Source organism: Leuresthes tenuis, unplaced genomic scaffold (genome assembly GCF_036924035.1).
Source record: "Leuresthes tenuis unplaced genomic scaffold, fLeuTen1.0.hap1 SCAF_2, whole genome shotgun sequence".
NCBI lineage: Eukaryota > Metazoa > Chordata > Actinopteri > Atheriniformes > Atherinopsidae > Leuresthes > Leuresthes tenuis.
Genome location: NW_027325356.1, coordinates 20629664 through 20648706, shown reverse-complemented (window position 1 = coordinate 20648706; position 19043 = coordinate 20629664). Strand labels below are relative to the sequence as shown.

Below are 19043 nucleotides of genomic sequence, written 5' to 3'. Positions count from 1 at the left end.
ATAGTTCATGTGATTTATTTCAGTTGATCAACATGTTTTCAGTAAGATACGTGGAAACATTGGTTCTGATCATGTTCCTCGTCAGTATCTTCACAGAGGCGAACCCACTGAGGTAAATTCTCCTTTCAGTCTAAGATTTCATGATGTGCCTTTGTGTGCCTTAGAAGAGAAGAACAGAAAATCTATAAAGAACTATTCAAGTAATTGTTTAATTGTTGATAGAATTGACTCGATGATATCTTTCTGTTTCTGCAGAAAGAGATCCATCAGTGAGGTACAGCTTATGCACAATGTTCGGGAACACAAACAAGTGGGAGAAAGACAGGACTGGCTTCAGGAGAAGTTAAAGAAAATTATTGTTTCCGGCTCCAAACCACAACACGGGCAACCGGGAGATTTAAGAAATCTTCTGCCTAAAGATGTTTTTGGACACAACACATAGAAAAGTTAAGATTAAGATCTTACCCAATGCTAAGTTTTATTTTCATGATTGTAATGTCTTATTTGTTTGTCTGTCAACTGTCTATTTATTAACGTGTTCATTTTTTTACTTTATTTTACTATCTATTTATTCTTTTACTTATGATTTGTCTACTTTTCTATTTTTCATTGTAATGCACTTTTCTATGTATTTATATCGTGCTTGTATAAATATCTAAATTATTTTAATCGAACCATTTTTCATTATGTATTTTTGTTTTGTTGGGGTTTTTTTTGTTTGTTTTGTTTACATTATCTTACATTGTCCAGCAACAGCATTACAACAATTAAAGTCATCTCAGGCAAAATAGGGGAGAAAATAATGTTGCATTGTACCCACACTCACTATGTACTTCAATATGATGTTCTTCATAGTATTTTTTCTCATACATATATGTTTTATTGTGAAAATGAGGACCAACAAAACAACGAGTCTTACATATCTTTAACGTTTTATGTCGCTGCATATTCAAGGAATCTTTTCATGCATCTGATGTCAGCAATTTAAGGAATTGGAATATTTGTTTGTATATTAGCAAATTGGGAATTTCTTTTATCATACTTTCTTCAAGATTTGAACTGTTGTATATTCTTCTTGATTTTATTCATGCAATATGCTTATAAAACGAATAATACTTAAGCACCACTCCACAAACCTTTCTTGAAATCTTTGTTTGAAAGCTTTCATTTAATTCTTAGCAAATAATCTCACCAAAGATTCCCAACACAGCAATCAGTTTAATCTACAAAACTTTAATTGGGATACTTATTGAGATTTCAGTCTTTGGGTTGATATTAATATATTGCTTGCATTAAATGCAGAACACTTGTTATACTCATTCTTTATGTGAAATTCCACATCAAAAGTATTTGTGAGAAAATGATGGTGTTTATGCTCCATAATTAAATAAAGAAAGACACATCTGTTGTATAATCAGTTCTAGCATTTGCTTGTTTCCTTCTTGGTTTATATAGATTGTGTCTTTAAGTGTTCTCTTGTAAACTGACAAACATATTTTTGTTACTGATGTCTAAACTGTTTTATGCAGACAACAGATCCTGCACGCCTCAGATTTAGAATCTCCAAACATAAAGGACTTTTTTTTTTAAATTCTGCTTTATTCTCAGATCTTAACATACATATCATCTGACACTTCTGTAAAATCAGTCCAAAAATATTCATATGGAGCTTTCATTTGCCTTGCTGTCTCACACGGAAACAAACTTATATTAGTCTTCATTGATTTCCGCTCTCTCGTGAGAATTTTTACTGCAACGCAATTATGATGGCTACTTTTCTATTTTAATGTTATAAAGCCAGTGACTATTTCATGTTCGGCTATCTAAAGTTACCCTGTCCTTTTTCTTTAACACCCCTTGGTTGCTGCACTGCTCTGCCCTTCTGGATGTCCTCAAGCTTGGCCTGGTACATCCGCCATTTCATGACCCTGCAGTCCATTCACATGGTGACTGATCAACTGATGTTGCAGTGGCAAACCAATCATCTAATTTTCTTTCACTGTTAGTTTGTATGTTTATGAGTTCCTCCTCATCATGTCAGAGGTATCAGGCTTAGTTATAGACAGCAACACAGTACTACTGGACTACTTCCAAAAAAAAAAAAGGAAGTTCATCTATAGAGATTTTACCAAAACCTTGTTCTCCCATGATAAAACGTTTTACAGATTGCCAATTGATTTAAAACTTGCACCAGTAAAAGAGCAGAATGTATATATTTAAAAAAACTGTGCCAAAAAAAATCTAATTCATAACAAATTCCAAATATAAAGTTAGTTTTCTTTGTAAATCATCATTGTACCATTGTTCAAACTTTTCAAAAGCCTTGTTTATATTTTAACTGTTGGGTTTTTCATAATAAAATAATATAAAATATTATATTTATCTGCTTTAGTTATATTAACTAATTTACTCCTTTTCCTTTATTTTTGCCATGATATTTATCTATTGCAAAGTATTTGTGTCTGCACGTTTAAATTTTAAGTGCAGAAAAAAACGGAAAATATCGCGAGACCTATGGGAGTTAGTTATCGCTTGATTTCCTTTTAAGGAAAAAGTGAAAATCATTCTACCAGCTATTGTTCAACCATACGTTCTCGTTTATTCAATATTATTTTCATCCTTCAGAGAAAAGAAACGTGTAACTCGCAGGAGCAGATATAACCAACCTGTAATAACAGCTTTGTAGCTTTCGAGTGCGTCAGTACGTCAAGCCGTCAACGGTTTTCCTGTTTCACGTCATCAGGGTGAGTGTTTTGAAAGGAGATGACTGGTTAGCTGGTGATTTGGATTACAACGGAAAACGTAGCAAGCTTGGTAGATACTTTTTCATATTTTTACTGTATCTGCCGAGAATATGAAAACACCATGTCAACACGGTGGGGGTATCTTCACTACCCTCTCTGCCGTTGATGAATAATAGGTTAATACAGTTATAATGTGCCGCTAGCAAAAACAGCTAACATTAGCAAGCTAAGTATGCTAGCATAGCAAAGTATGTAGCCTAATCGTGGGCTGACTCAGTCTGACAGCAACATTGATTACTATTTGTTCAGAGATTAATAAATGTTAGGCATCCGTTAAATGGTCCTAACAGGCGTGATAGTTGACCTCTTTTTACAGTGTGTCACATGTAGTCAGTTACACATTGTGTAAGGTTGTCCATGGTTTCCCAGGGGCTGCCAGGGGGGTCGAACTAAGTTCTTGATTTCGCCCTTTACTGCTGACCAGATTATGCACGGTGAAAGATCCAGATCGGAGTCCCCCCTATACGGGTGATGGCCGCAGGTCTGCAGTCATATGACAGTAACTCCAGTGACACCGAAAATTGGGAACGCAAAGTAACGAGCCGACCTCGCAAACTCTGCAAGCATTCGAGGTGAGCCAGATGAAAAACTGTGGGGTATTCTGAGGAGGAACATACCAGACATTTTGTGTCACCCACTGTCAGAGGTACAGGCTTTGTGCTGGATTTTAAAGCAGTCAGTCACAAATTTGTTTGTTGAGCTGTGAAATGATTTGCTGTTAGCACCCGCTTCTAGTCCTGTGGTTTAGTGGCACCAACCTATACGGAGGCCTTTAACTTCTAATAGACTACATTTAGATGAGTAGTTTTTTTTTTTTAATAAAACACTTTATAACCACTGTGGGGAGATTTCTGTTTACACGGAAAATGAATAGCAAACATTTGTAATACAGCTAACTGGTAACTAAAATGCCATTGTTGTGACAGCTTTAACCACTGTTAATATTGTTGAAGCACACATAGCTTGCTGTTTTATGGCATTATTAGATGTTTTTGGAAATCTGAGGTTCGCTGGTTTTTACTTGACTGCACTGGTCAAATGCAGTGTCCCACCTGTGTTGTGATCATGATGAAACTCTTTTCCACAATGGCAAAGTGGTTTTGAAATACACTAACTGATTACTTGTTCATTGCAGTATAAGGGTTTTGTGTCTGTCAAAGCCAGTAATTTTGACTACTGTTGAAGATGTTAATAGTTTTCATCTAATTCGTAGTCTAGTTTTCTTTTTTCCCCCATGATGACTTTTCTTGTTGCGTTCCAAGGACATGGAAAGGGTGCTTGGATAGCAGAGAGGTGTATACACAAGTACCTGAGATGTGTATGTCTGGTCTTAGGCCTCTGGTGTACCACCTTGCTGATCAGTGCCTTTGAATGACTAAGCAGTCTGTACGTTCACTTCCACAGTTGGAGTGAGCATGCACAGTTCCACCTCGTGCTACTGTCCTTAACCCAGGATACAGGCACGGGAGAGAAATTCATTTATTGACTGATGTATATCTGCCATCAGTGGCGATATGCCCCCTTTTAGCTTTTTAGTATTGGCGTTTTCCAGTTGACCTGTTACATCACTGACTAAAACAATTGGCAAACAATTTAGTTGGCAGCAAATTTCTCATTTTGAGCAACAAGTTGAACAGCTGGACAGCTCTGTTAATTTTTGCTGTATGCTTTACTTTTTCATATATGAGATTTGTGCTGTCCGTTGTGGTTATTCTCTGTTGTTACTGGCTTCTTCTTCTGTGTACCTGCATTTTCTCTCACTCTCTGGTCAGTGGGGGGCAGAACTATGGAGCATACCCAGAGCCCCTTGGTCACTTCAGGTCCAATTAAATCTATTCATGCAATAGTAATTAAGACTACTAACTGCCTTATCTGAGTGTAGTAGACTGAGTTTGAGGGATTCAGTTTAATAAGAGTCCAGTGAACGTGTTTATATGCATTTAAAAAGTTTGGGTTCAGAGGCACAAACACAATTATTATTTATTTATCTATTTTCTGTCTTTGTCTCGCTCTCTGACATGTAGTTAAATGTACCGACTGTTACCCACTGTCATCCCAGTTTATTTTCTTTTAATGAAATGAATAACAGGAATAACTTGTATACTAGTGTTTTTCTCTTGATAAGCAGTATTTCCTCAGTTCTCACTTTATTTTGATCACTAGCGTTAGAAAACACATTTTAATATAGCGTCAGATCAGGAATTGAAGGTGAGGGCAACGATACTGGGCTGCATTGAAAGCTTATGTGTCACGCTGTTGTTTGAATCCTACAGAAATGGGGTTGGTCCGATTGGTTAGGATATCACATGTTTTCATGGTCTCCTTCACAGTCTTGTTAAAGCACATATATGTTAAATTACAATGATGTTTGACATCTTCTCAGGAAGTAGTTGTGTGTAGAGGAGGTGATTCCATGTTGTGATGATTGTCATGTCGGTGAAATAAAAAAAAAATCCTCTGACTTTACAAAAAAGAGAAGCATTACACGTGCTTTTGTCTTGAAAAGCAGCAGTCAGCCCATAGCTTCTCGAGTGGAGGCAGAACAGAGGAAGATGAGCCTGCATGGTGCCAGCGGGGGCTGTGACCGTTCACGTGACCGCCGTCGTTCCAGCGATCGCTCTCGGGACTCCTCGCATGAGAGAGAAGGCCAGCTTACCCCCTGCATTCGGAACGTCACTTCACCCACACGCCAACACAACAGTGGTGAGTATGCATGGAAAGAATATGGGACTCACATGAATGTCATGTTAGAGCTCTGCAGCTCTCTTCATTAAATGTGGAGAACAGCTGACTGCAACATGAATCTCAGACATGGTTCACATATCTCTGATCTTTTTGGCTGTGAATTGATCAAGGCTGTTATGCACCTGTTTGTGTTTCTACCAAAGCTGCTAGATATGAGACATACATTCTGAGTAGGACCCTCTCCAGTCTGGTTGTTCAGTTGGAAGACATCAAACCTGAAATGTTTCATATGAACACAAAAATAATGTTTGTCAGTAATTAAGTTGTTTCTTCTTTCTAACTTGATGTTTGCTGTGTCATTTGTGACCCAACAACAAAAGGCAACTATTCTTTGTGATTCATTGTTCTTCCTGTGTGTGTGTGTGTGTGTGTGTGTGTCTATGTGAATGGGTGTGTAGACCGTGAGCGAGATGGTGGCCCATCATCAAGGCCCAGTAGTCCAAGGCCTCAGAGAGTCTCACCCAGTGGTTCCAGCAGTAGCGGCGTGGTGAGCAGTCGCAATAGTAGCTTGTCCAGTACTGAAGGCACCTTCAAAAGCTTGGGAGTTGGAGAAATGGTTTTCGTCTACGAGAATCCTAAGGAAGGAGGTGCAAGTGCCACAGTTGGAAACCGAAACATTAGGACCTCAGAGAGAGTCACTCTGATTGTTGACAACACACGTTTTGTAGTAGATCCTTCCATCTTCACTGCACAACCCAATACAATGTTGGGAAGGTAAAGAACACTCAGTATCACTGTTATTTATTATGCAAGTCGCAGTAATTAAAATTGTTCTACCTATTTTTAACATTTTCATTTGGAATTATTTGGTGTGTCCAAACTTTTAAAAATGCAAGCATTTTTGTCTGTGCCTTTATTGAGAGAATAAACCAACGTTTCTTTATTTTTAGAATGTTTGGATCTGGAAGAGAACATAATTTCACACGGCCTAACGAGAAAGGAGAGTATGAGGTGGCGGAAGGTATCAGCTCAACAGTTTTCAGAGCAATTCTGGTTAGTTTCTCTCTGATATTTTTCTCCTTTTCTATAAATGATGGTAGACTAAAAATAAGACACTCACAGCTAATACAGCTCTGGCTCTCCACTCTACTGCCGTTATAATTAGTAACGTCTAAGAAACTGACAGAAAAGGCTAAAATGACTGTTAGACTAAATGCAGAAATGTGTGATTGTGATGAAGGAAACTAGCGCTGTGCAGTTTTCTGAGGAAGCTGCTCTTAATGACTTCTTTGTAACGGTAGGATTAGATAACATCACATTTTACACCCATCTTAAATGCTTCAGAAACTGATTCTGCAGTAAGAGACGTTCAACTCATAAACCAGGACAAATGGAACATAGACTTTATTAGAAACACCTTGTGCTGTAGGTTAAGTGTTTGTAATACACAATCTGGAGTGAAATGAAAAAGTACAATGTTATGAAAAGTTAGATTGATTTCAGTGCTTGCCAGTTATTGCCTGGCATACCTCACCAACTGCTGTAAATGGTCAACTGGTGAGTCTCATTTTGGCTTCACGTTACCTTCTGCCTACCAAGAACCCATCTGCTAACAATTGAACATACATTAACATATGTTATATGAGTTCAGTAACACGTGAATGTATAAATCTTCTGTATGTCAAAATACTTGCCCAAAGACAGATTCCGTCAGTCTTCTTTATGGGCTGATTTTTGAATACTTTTATTTTTTTCTTATTTGAATTTTATTAGTTAATGGAGCGACACTGTCTGAGAATGCTGCCCTCTTAAATGTCTATCTAATTGACAGGATTACTACAAATCTGGGATAATCCGCTGTCCAGATGGAATCTCCATCCCTGAGTTGCGGGAGGCGTGCGACTATCTATGCATCTCCTTCGACTACAGCACCATTAAATGCAGAGACCTCAGTGAGTATTTTTGCCAGGATGAAACCGTTTTTGTTACTCCGTAATAAAAACAGAACAACACTGCTTTGCCATTTTCACCTTCTGCAACCTCGGGCAACGTTAAAGATGTCTTTTAGCTAACGGAGCATGTATTCACCAATCTATGAGTGTCGTTGGTTGGTTAGAGTTTTTACGGGCTGGAAAACGCATCAAAATGTTTTGTTGACTCTTAAGTCGTTCATGTTTTGAGGGGTGATGCCTGTGAAAGGAGAGCGTGTGTGTGAGAAACTGCAATACTTCAGTGCCTGAGCTGGGCTCAAGCAGCTTTTGTTCAGCGCTTCCTGACACTTTACAGCACTGCTTTTGTTGGCTGGTATGCAAATGCTGCTGATCTAAAGAAAAGGCTACAACTTTTATTTGTTCAAATCATTTGCTGGAGTAGACCTTCAGCACAGACACATACATGGAAGATTTAACTATTTATTGAATTTATTATTTTTACTTCAATTGAAAAAGTGTTGCATAGGTTTGTGGGTTTTTGTGGCGTTTCTGATATCATCGTAATGTTAAGAATTATTCAAAGGCTCGAACATGTAGGCCTATATCTTTGAGGGCATGTGCCTTAGTGAATTATTCTCTAGTGTTTCTGCCACAAATCCGATTTGATGTTTCACATCTGCTGCTGCAAAGTTAGCGTTGGATCACACTGGTGAGTCCAGGATGGAGGTCATGCTAAGGAATTTTTGGGTAATCTTCCTTCCTTTTTTTTATCCACCGTGCTTCGTCTGCTGGTTTGTCTGAGAGCAAAACCAGCCCCCGAGCATGAAGCTACCACCATCCTGTTTCACAGTTGATCCAGCATTCCTTTTGTTCACTGGTTCACATTCACCTATTCTAAACATAGCCCTGAACATTGTGGCCAAGCAGCTCATTTGTTGTCAAAATTTCCACCAAAAGGCTACAAGCTCAAGTCGAACCAAAAGATGTGGATTAGGGAACAGGAGTTTGTGTCATACGCGCCGCTCCTCCCAGTCCCATTGTGATTTAGCCTCTGTGGCGTTCCAGCAGCTACTAATTCATGGCAGGCTTGTGCCTTGGGGATTACTGGGCTCTTCCTGACCATTCAAACGAGATGGCTGTTCTGTCGGATCATTGCAAACTGACTGCTCCACCTGATAAAGTGGTCGTGTTTACGTTTATGAGCGTTTTTCAGCCCTGTGTTGATGTAAAAAAGAAATAAATGGAAATGAGTTGAACAAAAGTGATTGAATTTTAGGCCTTTTCTTGACATAAGAACTTTTTTTTAATGTTCCATCCAAATTGATATAAACTGATATTTATTAGTCAAACTGAAAATTCAATGATTGTAATTATGAAAACATCTCACATCGCTCCAACTTTTTAACTGAAAACGTAAAAGGTTACAGCCGAGGGCCAGTTTAAAGCTCACTGCTCAGTGTGTTGTTTTTGTTTTTTTTTTATCAGTTGCCTCAGTCTGTATTTTCTCTCTGAGGCTGCTTGGTTGGTACTTCATAACGCTGCCTTAAATTGGCTCACACTGTCCTACCGACTTGCTTTTGTGAATAGGTGCCCTGATGCATGAGCTGTCCAATGATGGAGCTCGATGTCAGTTTGAGTTTTACCTTGAAGAAATGGTTCTGCCTTTGATGGTCGCCAGTGCTCAGAGTGGCGAGAGGGAATGTCACATCGTCGTCCTCACCGATGATGATGTGGTGGACTGGGATGAAGAGTATCCGCCCCAAATGGGAGAAGAGTATTCACAGAGTGAGTACCTGTTAATACAGACAAACAGGTCCTTGTCTACTGTATAAAGAGGAATTGCAAATGTATGATAAAACTGTTGAAAACCATCTTGTTTTTGCTTTTCTCTCAGTCATTTACAGCACAAAACTGTACAGGTTTTTCAAGTATATTGAGAACCGAGATGTTGCCAAATCAGTTCTGAAGGAGCGAGGATTGAAGAAAATCCGACTGGGCATTGAAGGTACGCTGAACTTTGCAGTCATGAATGTAGATCTTTATTCTGACAGTCCGTTGTACAAGATGTTCACAGCAGAGGTTAGGATGATAGCTGCAAGCTTTATACTACAGCGAAAGTCAACAATGCACACACAGCAGCTAAATGAAAAGGAAATAACGTGCACACGTGTGCCGTCTATGAGATTAGAAAGAGTTAGAAAACATGCATGAGGAAAGGGTTGGTGTTTGTTCAAGTAAATGCTCAGAATGAACAAAGTTGTTGAATGAGGATCAAATCATCAAGTGCAGGGCGTAACAACTTTGTATGAAGATATTCATAAGTCCAACTAAGTTGAGCAATAGACAAATAAACACATGTTGCATCCAGTTTAAATACGTTAAAGACTGAGGCACAAGAAACAGCCGTGTAGGCATGAAACTAACATCGTATTTCACAACACAAGTTTTTGGTTGTTAGAAGATGAAAGGTTCATGTTCTGTGTGAGTCAACATAGTTTTCATACTGCTGTAATTACACCTCCTGGAATGTTTTGTTGTAACACCGTCAAGTAAAAGGAGCAATTTTGAGATTTGTTCAAAATAATCTGGAAAATGGATCGATGGAGAAATTTGACAGCAGTTTGAAGCAGTTCAGCATTTTGCCATCATGAAAAACGCTGTAAATGGAAACCCCTCTAAAATGGGTGGCTCATCATATCGCCTACAGACGAAGGACACTTGCCTGTTGCTGAAGGGGAGTTGTTGTTTCCTCACCCGATTAAAGCTTTTGCTCCCTTGTTTCGTTAACAGGTTACCCCACATATAAAGAGAAAGTCAAGAAACGACCCGGAGGTCGTCCAGAGGTCATTTACAATTACGTCCAGAGGCCCTTCATCCGCATGTCCTGGGAAAAAGAGGAGGGCAAAAGCCGCCACGTGGACTTCCAGTGCGTTAAGTCCAAGTCCATCACCAACCTGGCAGCAGCAGCTGCAGACATCCCCCAAGACCAGTTGGTGGTGATGCACCCTGGCCCACAAGTGGATGAACTGGACATCCTACCCAATCACCCACCCAGTGGGAATCACTACAGCAACAACTACAGCAACGAGCCTGATCCTGACGCACCCTCACCTGCTGTCTGAGGGATCTGGTCCTCTGTCAATGCCTCTGCCCCTCTCCTACTCTTCTAGTCCTCTTCCCAGCATGCTGCAGCATGGAGCGCCGGGGGCACCATAACCATATTGCCTTGACACCTCCTTTGCAGCCTTAGAGCCTCAAGAACCTGGATGACTGTAGAAAGAGACAAACGAGGAAATCAAGACTGGTAAAACGAAGAGTTCACTATTGTTTTCATTTTGTTTTTTTTTTTACTTGACCAAAGGAATTTATTTTTGTTTGGAAAATATTCTGTAAAACACTTAGTATTAACATTATTCTTTACAATGTTGTTGTACCTTGATTTGATGGGTTGGCCGAGCACTGTCGGGGTGTCACTGTTTTCTCCCGGGTTTTATTTCACTCACAATTATGGTTTTCATTCTCGTGGGTGACCTACTAAATGTGCTTTGATGGAAGGATGTTTGACTCACAGAAGGAGAAGACCTGACTTTCTGGTCATGGAGAAAATCAGCCATCACCACTTTGTGTCATGATCTCCAGCTGAACTCCTCAAAGAGGTCTTTGAATCATGTAATGGGTCATTTAGTCATCGGCTGGATCTGAAATGTGATGTTACGCTCCTCCCGCAGCCAAGATATTAAGCAGTGCACAGGCTGTTGTGGTTAGAGTCTTTTTGTGCAAAGCTTGAAATTGTTGTTTAAAAGTGAAACCATGAAATCATGAAATAAAGATAAAAATATAATCACTTCGTATATGCTTCATCCTTTATAAGACGGTCCGAGTCAAACCAGACTGAATTACAACATGATGGATTTCAGAAAGTAGTGAAAAACTAGTGGCTGCTGAAGTCTTCGTTGCCTTTTGTTGTTAAAGATTAACAGGAGTTATGTTTGGTCATGTCCTCTCCTCAGCACAGACACGATAAAGAGGCAGCATGATGCAGATACAGATACAGAACTGGTGGAACTTAAAGCAGAAAACATCTGTCCAGTTTAAAGAGCTTCATCCCAAAGGTTTACCTCATGCCCGTCTGCCTTGATACTGACTCAGACATTGACTGAGGCATTGATTTTAGGCTCCTGTTTGTGGTAGAATGTTACATTTACAATAATCATTAAAAAAAAAACCCACTGTCAATATTTATTTGGTTATAACGGGAACATTCAATGCCAAGCAGCTCAATCCAATCTTAAAAAGGTCAGAAAAACTATCATTAAAATGCAGTTTATATGTACATGTATGTACAGTTTATCTAAATTTATAGATATAACGCTCACAAAATGAATTCATTTGGAGGACAGACCTAATCTGATATTAATATAGTGAATAATTTGTTTTAGCCAGAGGCAGACAATTAATAATTAATTAATTAATTAGCTCAGGCAGGACTGTTTTAGTAACAAAAGTATGTCTAACCATCCGCAGTTACAATATCAATTTATTTTAGACAGTATGACACTGTTTTAGTCAAAGTTAGAAAAGAAGGCTTAAAGAAAATGCAAGAGAATTATTGCTATTCTTAGTTTTTGTTGTCAGATGTGTGGATATTTTTTACCCCAGAACAGAAGGACTGCCATCAACTGGCTCCTTTTACAGGAAATTAGGTGGATCAGTGGACAGGAGAAGCTGTCGTGTGCATGAACAACAACATGCGACTCCTTCTTCTGGAAGAGGTTTTCCTACTTTCAGACATAAGCATTGCAGAAGACTGCATGGTGGCGTGACGGAACAGTCGCTTCACACTAACAAGGTTCGGGGCTCACATCTCGGCCGTGGCCTCTCCTCCCACCGTCCAAAAGCATGTACGTCAGGTTGACTGGTGATTCTAAATTCACCGTAGGAGTGAGTGAGTGTGACTTTCTGTGATTATTTGCCTCCGTGATGGACTGACGACTTGTTCAAGCTGGGATGGGATCCAGCTCCTTCTATTTCCAACATGCAGCAGTTTGTATTGATGTTGCAGTGAGAAACAGAGGGTGGCAGCGACAGATCGTGAATGAACCTGTCCACAGCTCAAATGAACTACACCACTGGTTTTCACCTTTTTATATTCTGCCACAGGGAATCAATCGAAGAACTGTCAGACCGCCTCACATATCTGTGCACAAGCAGAGCTGCACTTATTCCTGGGAGGACCTAGATCCTGTGTGTGAAATAAGCACATTGCCAGTAAGACGCACACGATAGCTCTGAGGAGACAGTAAAGCAGATTATCTTGCAAGTTTTTGCATCTTGCAAACTAACCCAATTATTATACTTGACCCAATTAAAAACCAACTGAAAGCAAGAATTCAGATTTAGTTTTTGCAGTGAAAGCAGCATGAGCCTTTTAGCAGCTGGCATTTTGAGATCAGGAGGATGTCACAGAGGCAGCCACGCTCCTCTTATCGTGTCCACCTGCTTGATGAAGACATGATAAGACACCGTAAACCGAGGAAGCTTTCTCTGCTTTGATTAGATTATTGGCTGGAAAACATGATGTAAGAGGGCCCGACGCATTTGAAGACTTAACTTTCTGGTGGTTAAACTCAGTCTCAGAGGAGAAGATGCATTTCATACACATTTGATATTAAACAGGATCTCATGTAACTGGACCCTAATGTGTGATAATGACACAAAGGCTGCTGCTCAAATAACATGTTACACAAGTTTCACGTCTGTTTTGTACGCTCTCTGTTGTCTTTGGGGATCAAAAGATGGATTTCTGACACAACATCCTCTTATTATGAATATGACAATCCCAGTTTTGCATCCCAATATCCAGTTTCAGCTACTTTGACAGTGTAACAGCATATCAAAATGATCTACAAACAGTGTCTTAAAGATGAAATTGCATACATTTCAAAGCCAATTTAAGAGCTGACGATTCTTATCTGACAAAGAAAAGAGCTGATTCATTTTGGGCCATAACTTCAACCCACCACATGCTGGCAGCAGAGCACAACACATCGATTAAACCATAGGACCAAACACTCAGTTCATGCCACGTTCAATTTGATCCAGAGGTAGCAGAGATGTGAGGTATGAGTGAAATGATGTACTTAATCAGCTTTTTCGTAATGGTGCCAGGTAACATGTGCTGACTCTTGAATGTACTACATGTATTAGCAAATCTGATCTTTTACCTGAACCCAAAAATACTGACAAGTTGTCCGTAGCCGTCCGATCTGAATGCGGTGCTTTAGGAGAACACACTCGGATACGCCACATGTGTCAAGCTGAATATAATTACACGAATTAACAAAACAATGGATAAACAAGACGTCGAAGGGGGAAAATGTTTTGGGTTTATTTATCTCTGCGTCCTCTCTGGCTGCCATGTTTACACCAAATGTCAGCCTGATCACTCTGACTAAGCTCTGAGGCTTCTCATCATTAGCGATCAGGCAGATTTATGTGGGTCATATTATATTTTGATACTGCCAAAACATTGGCCAACAGTTTAGCCAAATCCTGCAACACATACTTTCTTGTCCCCCTTTCAACATCATTGTGCAACATTCAGGCTTCAAAATGAACTCCTCCCAAGGGTCAAATGCAGATGCCTTGTGCATCGTGCTGTTTGTTGTTGTGTTCTGAATACAGATGGTGCAGCCCCTGCAGTCTCACGATTTGCTATATATGTTTTTTCTGAATACTTTGGAGTCACTGACGATGTGATCGGTAAAAAAAAGAAAGAAAACATTTGTGCTGCTTTTTTATACTAATAAAGCGATTATCACAGTTTTACATCTACCTTGACTTCAGTTAATCTGCCCTCTGATGTTACTAAAAGCCTATAAAACGGGAGAATATATCTTAAAGTACAGTAATGGGACTCGTTTCATGGCGTTTCATACCATATACGAGTGGGAACTTTCCTGCATTGTTTGTGTGAATGTACATTAGTGAAACCGGTTTAACACTGAGGTTCTGTGATTCTCGTTAAAGTTGGGTTTCTCTCAGGTGCCAGGATCATTTTGAGACACAGAAAAGTGGAATTTAGAAGAAAGGGGATGCATATTACGACTGTAGGAGACTACATTTTCAGACCTACATGAGTGTAGCTTGTATTTGTTTGCATCTTGTGCTTCACGTTTATTTTGAGAGACTTGTCGAGGGATAGGGAAGTTTGTTTATTGGATCTATGGTTCTCCTTTAAGTGTAGTTTTCTGATTAAAGCAGAAAATTAATCTTTTCAAAAAAAAAACAAAAAAAAACACCTCACAGTTACCTGACGGGGGGGGGGGGACATTTTTCAGAACACACGCACAGCAACACCCCTCAAATGATTTGAGGACACGTTAACATGTGCAGACAGCTTTCAAACAATTCGATGTGGGAAACAAAGTGAATTATCGCACGTATGGACTGTCATCTTGCTAGATCATTTTCAGTTGCTGTACACCACAGCAGATGGATCAGACATACTTTACTCACATAGTTACAGTCTCAGATTTTGGCTACGCCCACGGGTCACTGGGGTTCAGACCCACTCATTCTTTTGTTGGTCGTGTCTGAGAAGCACAGGACTCCACCACAGGGACTCTGTGTGGTCCGATCACACAGATTTGACATCGTTGTTACGTTACATTTAGTCAATTTGGGAGATGCTTCAAGGCACATGCTCACATCATGTTTGTTACCTTGAACGCTCCCACCTACTTAGTTTAACTCAAGCAGTTAAGCAGGCTTCAATTTTATTTAGCTGCATCAGAACTTTTGAGGGTGTTCGATGTCTCAAATCGCATCTGTAGGTTTAAAAATCAACACAAAATGAATGCTACAAGCACGTCACAGAACAAATACGGCCTCATAATCCTTTTAAACAGCTGGGTGAGGACAGGCTCTGATGTACTCTAATTCAATTTGATTGGAACATTACACTTTGTTGAACTCCAACCATCTGCTCTTTTTGCAGGATAAAGTGTCAGTGCACCGTGTGATCACAGGTCGAACTAAATGACAAGAGCGTGGGTGGTTTTAAAGCAGCACAAACATCCATGGTTTTCATTTGTACTTTCCCAGGGATTTGCATCAGTGTTCACTTCAGCAGTGCAAAGAAGCTCAAGAGAAAATAACTTAGAAAGTTTTCAGGGCGCATACGTTTTAATACTGGTACATAAGACTTTATTCCATAAAAAAAATCTAATACTTATTTGATGCTAAATTCTCCCAGATTTTTGCTACTATTCCTACAGCAACAGTTTTATTTCTTCTCCTCCATCATCTGCCTCTGAGTACTTTTAGATATCCCAAGACTTATGTATCCGGTGCATAAAAACATGTGCTCAACTTTATTAGATCATGTCTTACTTTATATTTCACAAGGACCATTGCAGGCAACACAATGTTATTGTGATTTCCTGACTGGAATCATTGTGACAAGCAATTTCTTCCCTGAGAAGAAGCAGAAGAAGAAAACAATGTAGCACAACAATGTGAAACCGGAGAGGAGAAAACACAAAAGGTCAAGTGTGTAAAATCTTACAAAAGTAATTTGAGATGTTATTTACTAATGGCAGCCTAGTTGACTGCATCATAGCCCAACACCCATCATAAATGCCTTTGCGTAGAAAACGGATTCATTGAGTTAAGAGTAAAAGTATTTCACCGCCTGCCTAGCATTGAAAATGACTGGTATAATGAACCATCTGTGTATCCACAGAAACTTAGGAGTGATTCAGAACAAAGAAAAAAAACAAGAACATTTTTGGTAAGTCTAGAGACATGCTGTTATGAAGTTTGGGTTTTGTGGTTCTTCCAGATGACCGAAATACTATTTATCTGATCTAAAACTAGTCATAACAAGCTCTACGACTAAACATTTTTGTTCACACAAGTCCCTGTTGCATATTCTTCTGTCTTAAGGGAAACAAACTACTGCTGATTTAATGTGAAGTTGGTAATTCAAAACACACTTTATCATTCCAGAACCTATAGTGGCCAGCAGCAGTAACAATGACTTGGCGAGATGAATAAGCCCAGCAGAGTCTAAACAGAATGGGATTAGTCAGAATTCAAACCAGGTAAGAGTTTGATCAGAAGGGAGAGAACACACACATGTGGGAGTGAAAGATGTAGAACCAGATGGATGATTCAAAAAAGCTCCGGGGACGAGGATATGATGATGCTGCAGGGGTTGGAGAGGAAGGAAGCTGAAGGTGAGCAGGCACGACGGCTATTGGGAGAGGGAATTTGTCCAAACGAAGATCAGGTTACTGGGCAGATCTGTGGATCCTGGCTTGTATGAATGAGAACAAGTTATGAGAGGGGAGATATAGAGGAAGACAGGGGGCTTCAAATCCTATTTCCTTCAAAAAGAATCAGGTCAGAAAGTGAGGTGAGGCAGATGCATAGATGCAAACAAAAGCCATCAGAACTCACATCACTAATCCTGTTCAGTGAAACAGAACTGGATCACTGAACATCTAAGTGTAAACAGGCGACAGAATAAAAAAAAACACTTTAAACATCCAGTGATCCAAGAAAGGTAATAGTTAAGGGGTCAGGTTTTCCTGAAATCACAGATAATTGGAATGACAGGGATCAGGGTCAGGTTCAGAACAGGAACTGAAACTGAAACTGAAGTCAGGAATCAGGTACAGACTGCTGGAGAGCTGCTAACTGAGGTCAGAATAGCAGACAATCTGTTAACGAACTGGGCTGGTAGATCTGCTTAGAATGGTCGAGGAACAGGTGAGACTGATCAGGTAATTAGTGACTGATGCAGGAACTCTGTGCAGGAAACAAGTAGAGTGAGAGGAGAGAAATGACCAAAACAAAAAGGCGATTGTAACAGTGTAACTGATTATTTGAAAGCACATGGCTGCTGTGAAACAAAAAGCAGGATCTCATTAATGTCCACCATCTTCCAAAAACAAATCAATCAAGAGTAGAAGAGTAGAAGTCATACCACTACACTATCCAGGGACTGGATATCCAGGGACATACACTATCCATATGTACACTATCCAGGGATAACATAAACAGAAGTCCAGATGAGGATAGAGTCAAACCTACAACAGTGAAGAACATGCCCACAAGCATATGAACTTATCATAAACATTGGAAAATGTTATGCAACATGTAGAAGTTTTGCTTGGCGTCAGGTCCAAGAAGTCCCTCCGACTCCAAGTCTGGTCCTTTTCGTGGCCTCGTCAGAACACAGCGTAACTAAAGCGCGCCATTGCACTCTTACTGTTTAAACCGACTTCAACTATGGCTGCAAACACCTGTTATATTCTCATAATTTTCCTCAAATTTTGTCTGCAAAATAAGTCAGGTGAAGCAACAACTGACAGTTGGACGGGGTTGGTGTGTGGTACTGTCAATAAACAGGACTCCAGACTCCACCTTAATCTTCAGAAAGTCATTTATCAGACTGTCAGAGTTAGCTTTTCAGTAGTTGCTGCTGCTGTGGATATCAGCTCGGCTTTAGTACAACTAGATATCAGCAGACTTGTATTTATTGGTTGTTTAGATTTTTATTGTCAGTGTGTCTCTGCAGACTCTGATTTAGGCACGAAACAAACCTCCTAAAATACATTCGTTTGAAAGCTGTGCTGGCTGTCAGGAAAATATGGACAATTCATCCTCACAAATAAAAAGCATTTTATTTATTTATTTTAAGGGCTTTCTCTCATTTTTATGTAACTGCTGTGTGGATTTTCACCTAAATTACACTCCAGCCTACTTATGTCCAAATCACTTGGTATCTCAATCTCAAAAGTCATGCACTTTGTTTTTGAGTTGATTCGAATATAGTATAAAGGATCAACAGCTCCCAGCCTGGGCCCCGTGGATGGGGTTGGCAGGAGCCACCATCCAGCTTCTTCCCTACACAGGTCTTTTCTTCCAAAATAATCTTGAGAAACACTAAAATGCTAATTCACTGTTAGGACCTCAATTAAATTTTTTTTTCCTGTGCCATTTAAAAGATAAAATGAATTCATGTCTCAAAAACAAAGAACCACCACGAATACGAGCTGAAAGACAACAAAAAGGCAAAATATATGGTAATTCGTCCCTTTATTAAACTTCAAGACCTTCGAGTCTTGCCCTAAGCGTCTCTGTTCCCACACTGACTGGTCCCAGATGACTGGTTTCCGTGACAACACTCCTTTTCTCCCCAAATATGGCTCCACCTTTTTCTTGGGAGGTTTACACTTGAGTGTGACGAGTGCTCTCCAGTCTGCACATATTGATCTGGAGGAAATTCCTTATTTGAGTCGACCTTTTTTTTTTAATGAGGTGCAGTGTTCCAGCGTTTATTTGGCATTTCTCCCTGGAGCAGAAATTACGGACAAATCCTAATTTAAACCAAGACACGTCCGGGGTGATATAGCACTTTTCTAACGTGTCCTCCTTTAGACCAGCGGAAAGAGAAATGTCACATCAGGTGTTGATTTAACCACACTTTGCCTGGTGGACATTTTTTTAAATCAGAGTTTATTTAACATAACATACTAGGAAAGCCTGTGCAGATGTAAGTAATAAGTGTTGCAAAGACATCTACAAGGTAACTCCCACCCTTTGTTTTGTT

General features: G+C 39.7%; 1 protein-coding gene across 11 annotated transcripts; it reads left to right on the top strand.

Annotated features, from left to right (window-relative positions):
• The first annotated feature begins 2535 nt into the window (after positions 1–2535).
• btbd10b (BTB (POZ) domain containing 10b) lies at positions 2536–11256 on the top strand. 11 transcript variants are annotated; one of them, XM_072380595.1, is made up of 9 exons: positions 2536–2744; positions 3174–3376; positions 5311–5507; positions 5948–6263; positions 6440–6542; positions 7321–7441; positions 9008–9205; positions 9315–9425; positions 10211–11256. In XM_072380595.1, exons 2-9 carry the CDS (start codon positions 3276–3278, stop codon positions 10540–10542), a joined length of 1479 nt encoding a protein of 492 aa, XP_072236696.1. In that variant the 5' UTR covers positions 2536–2744; positions 3174–3275; the 3' UTR covers positions 10543–11256. The 11 variants fall into 11 exon arrangements, with proteins under 11 accessions (XP_072236696.1, XP_072236701.1, XP_072236698.1 ...); XM_072380597.1 differs by having other exon boundaries at positions 2739–2814; positions 5314–5507; XM_072380593.1 differs by having other exon boundaries at positions 2739–2814.
• The last annotated feature ends 7787 nt before the right edge of the window (positions 11257–19043 follow it).

Bases quoted from the DNA above. Each gene is read 5' to 3' on its own strand.
- btbd10b (XM_072380595.1), top strand. From the start codon at position 3,276: ATGGCCGCAGGTCTGCAGTCATATGACAGTAACTCCAGTGACACCGAA. The intron at 7,442-9,007 runs GTGAGTATTTTT...TTTTGTGAATAG, and splicing joins CATTAAATGCAGAGACCTCA to GTGCCCTGATGCATGAGCTG. The intron at 9,206-9,314 runs GTGAGTACCTGT...CTTTTCTCTCAG, and splicing joins GGGAGAAGAGTATTCACAGA to TCATTTACAGCACAAAACTG.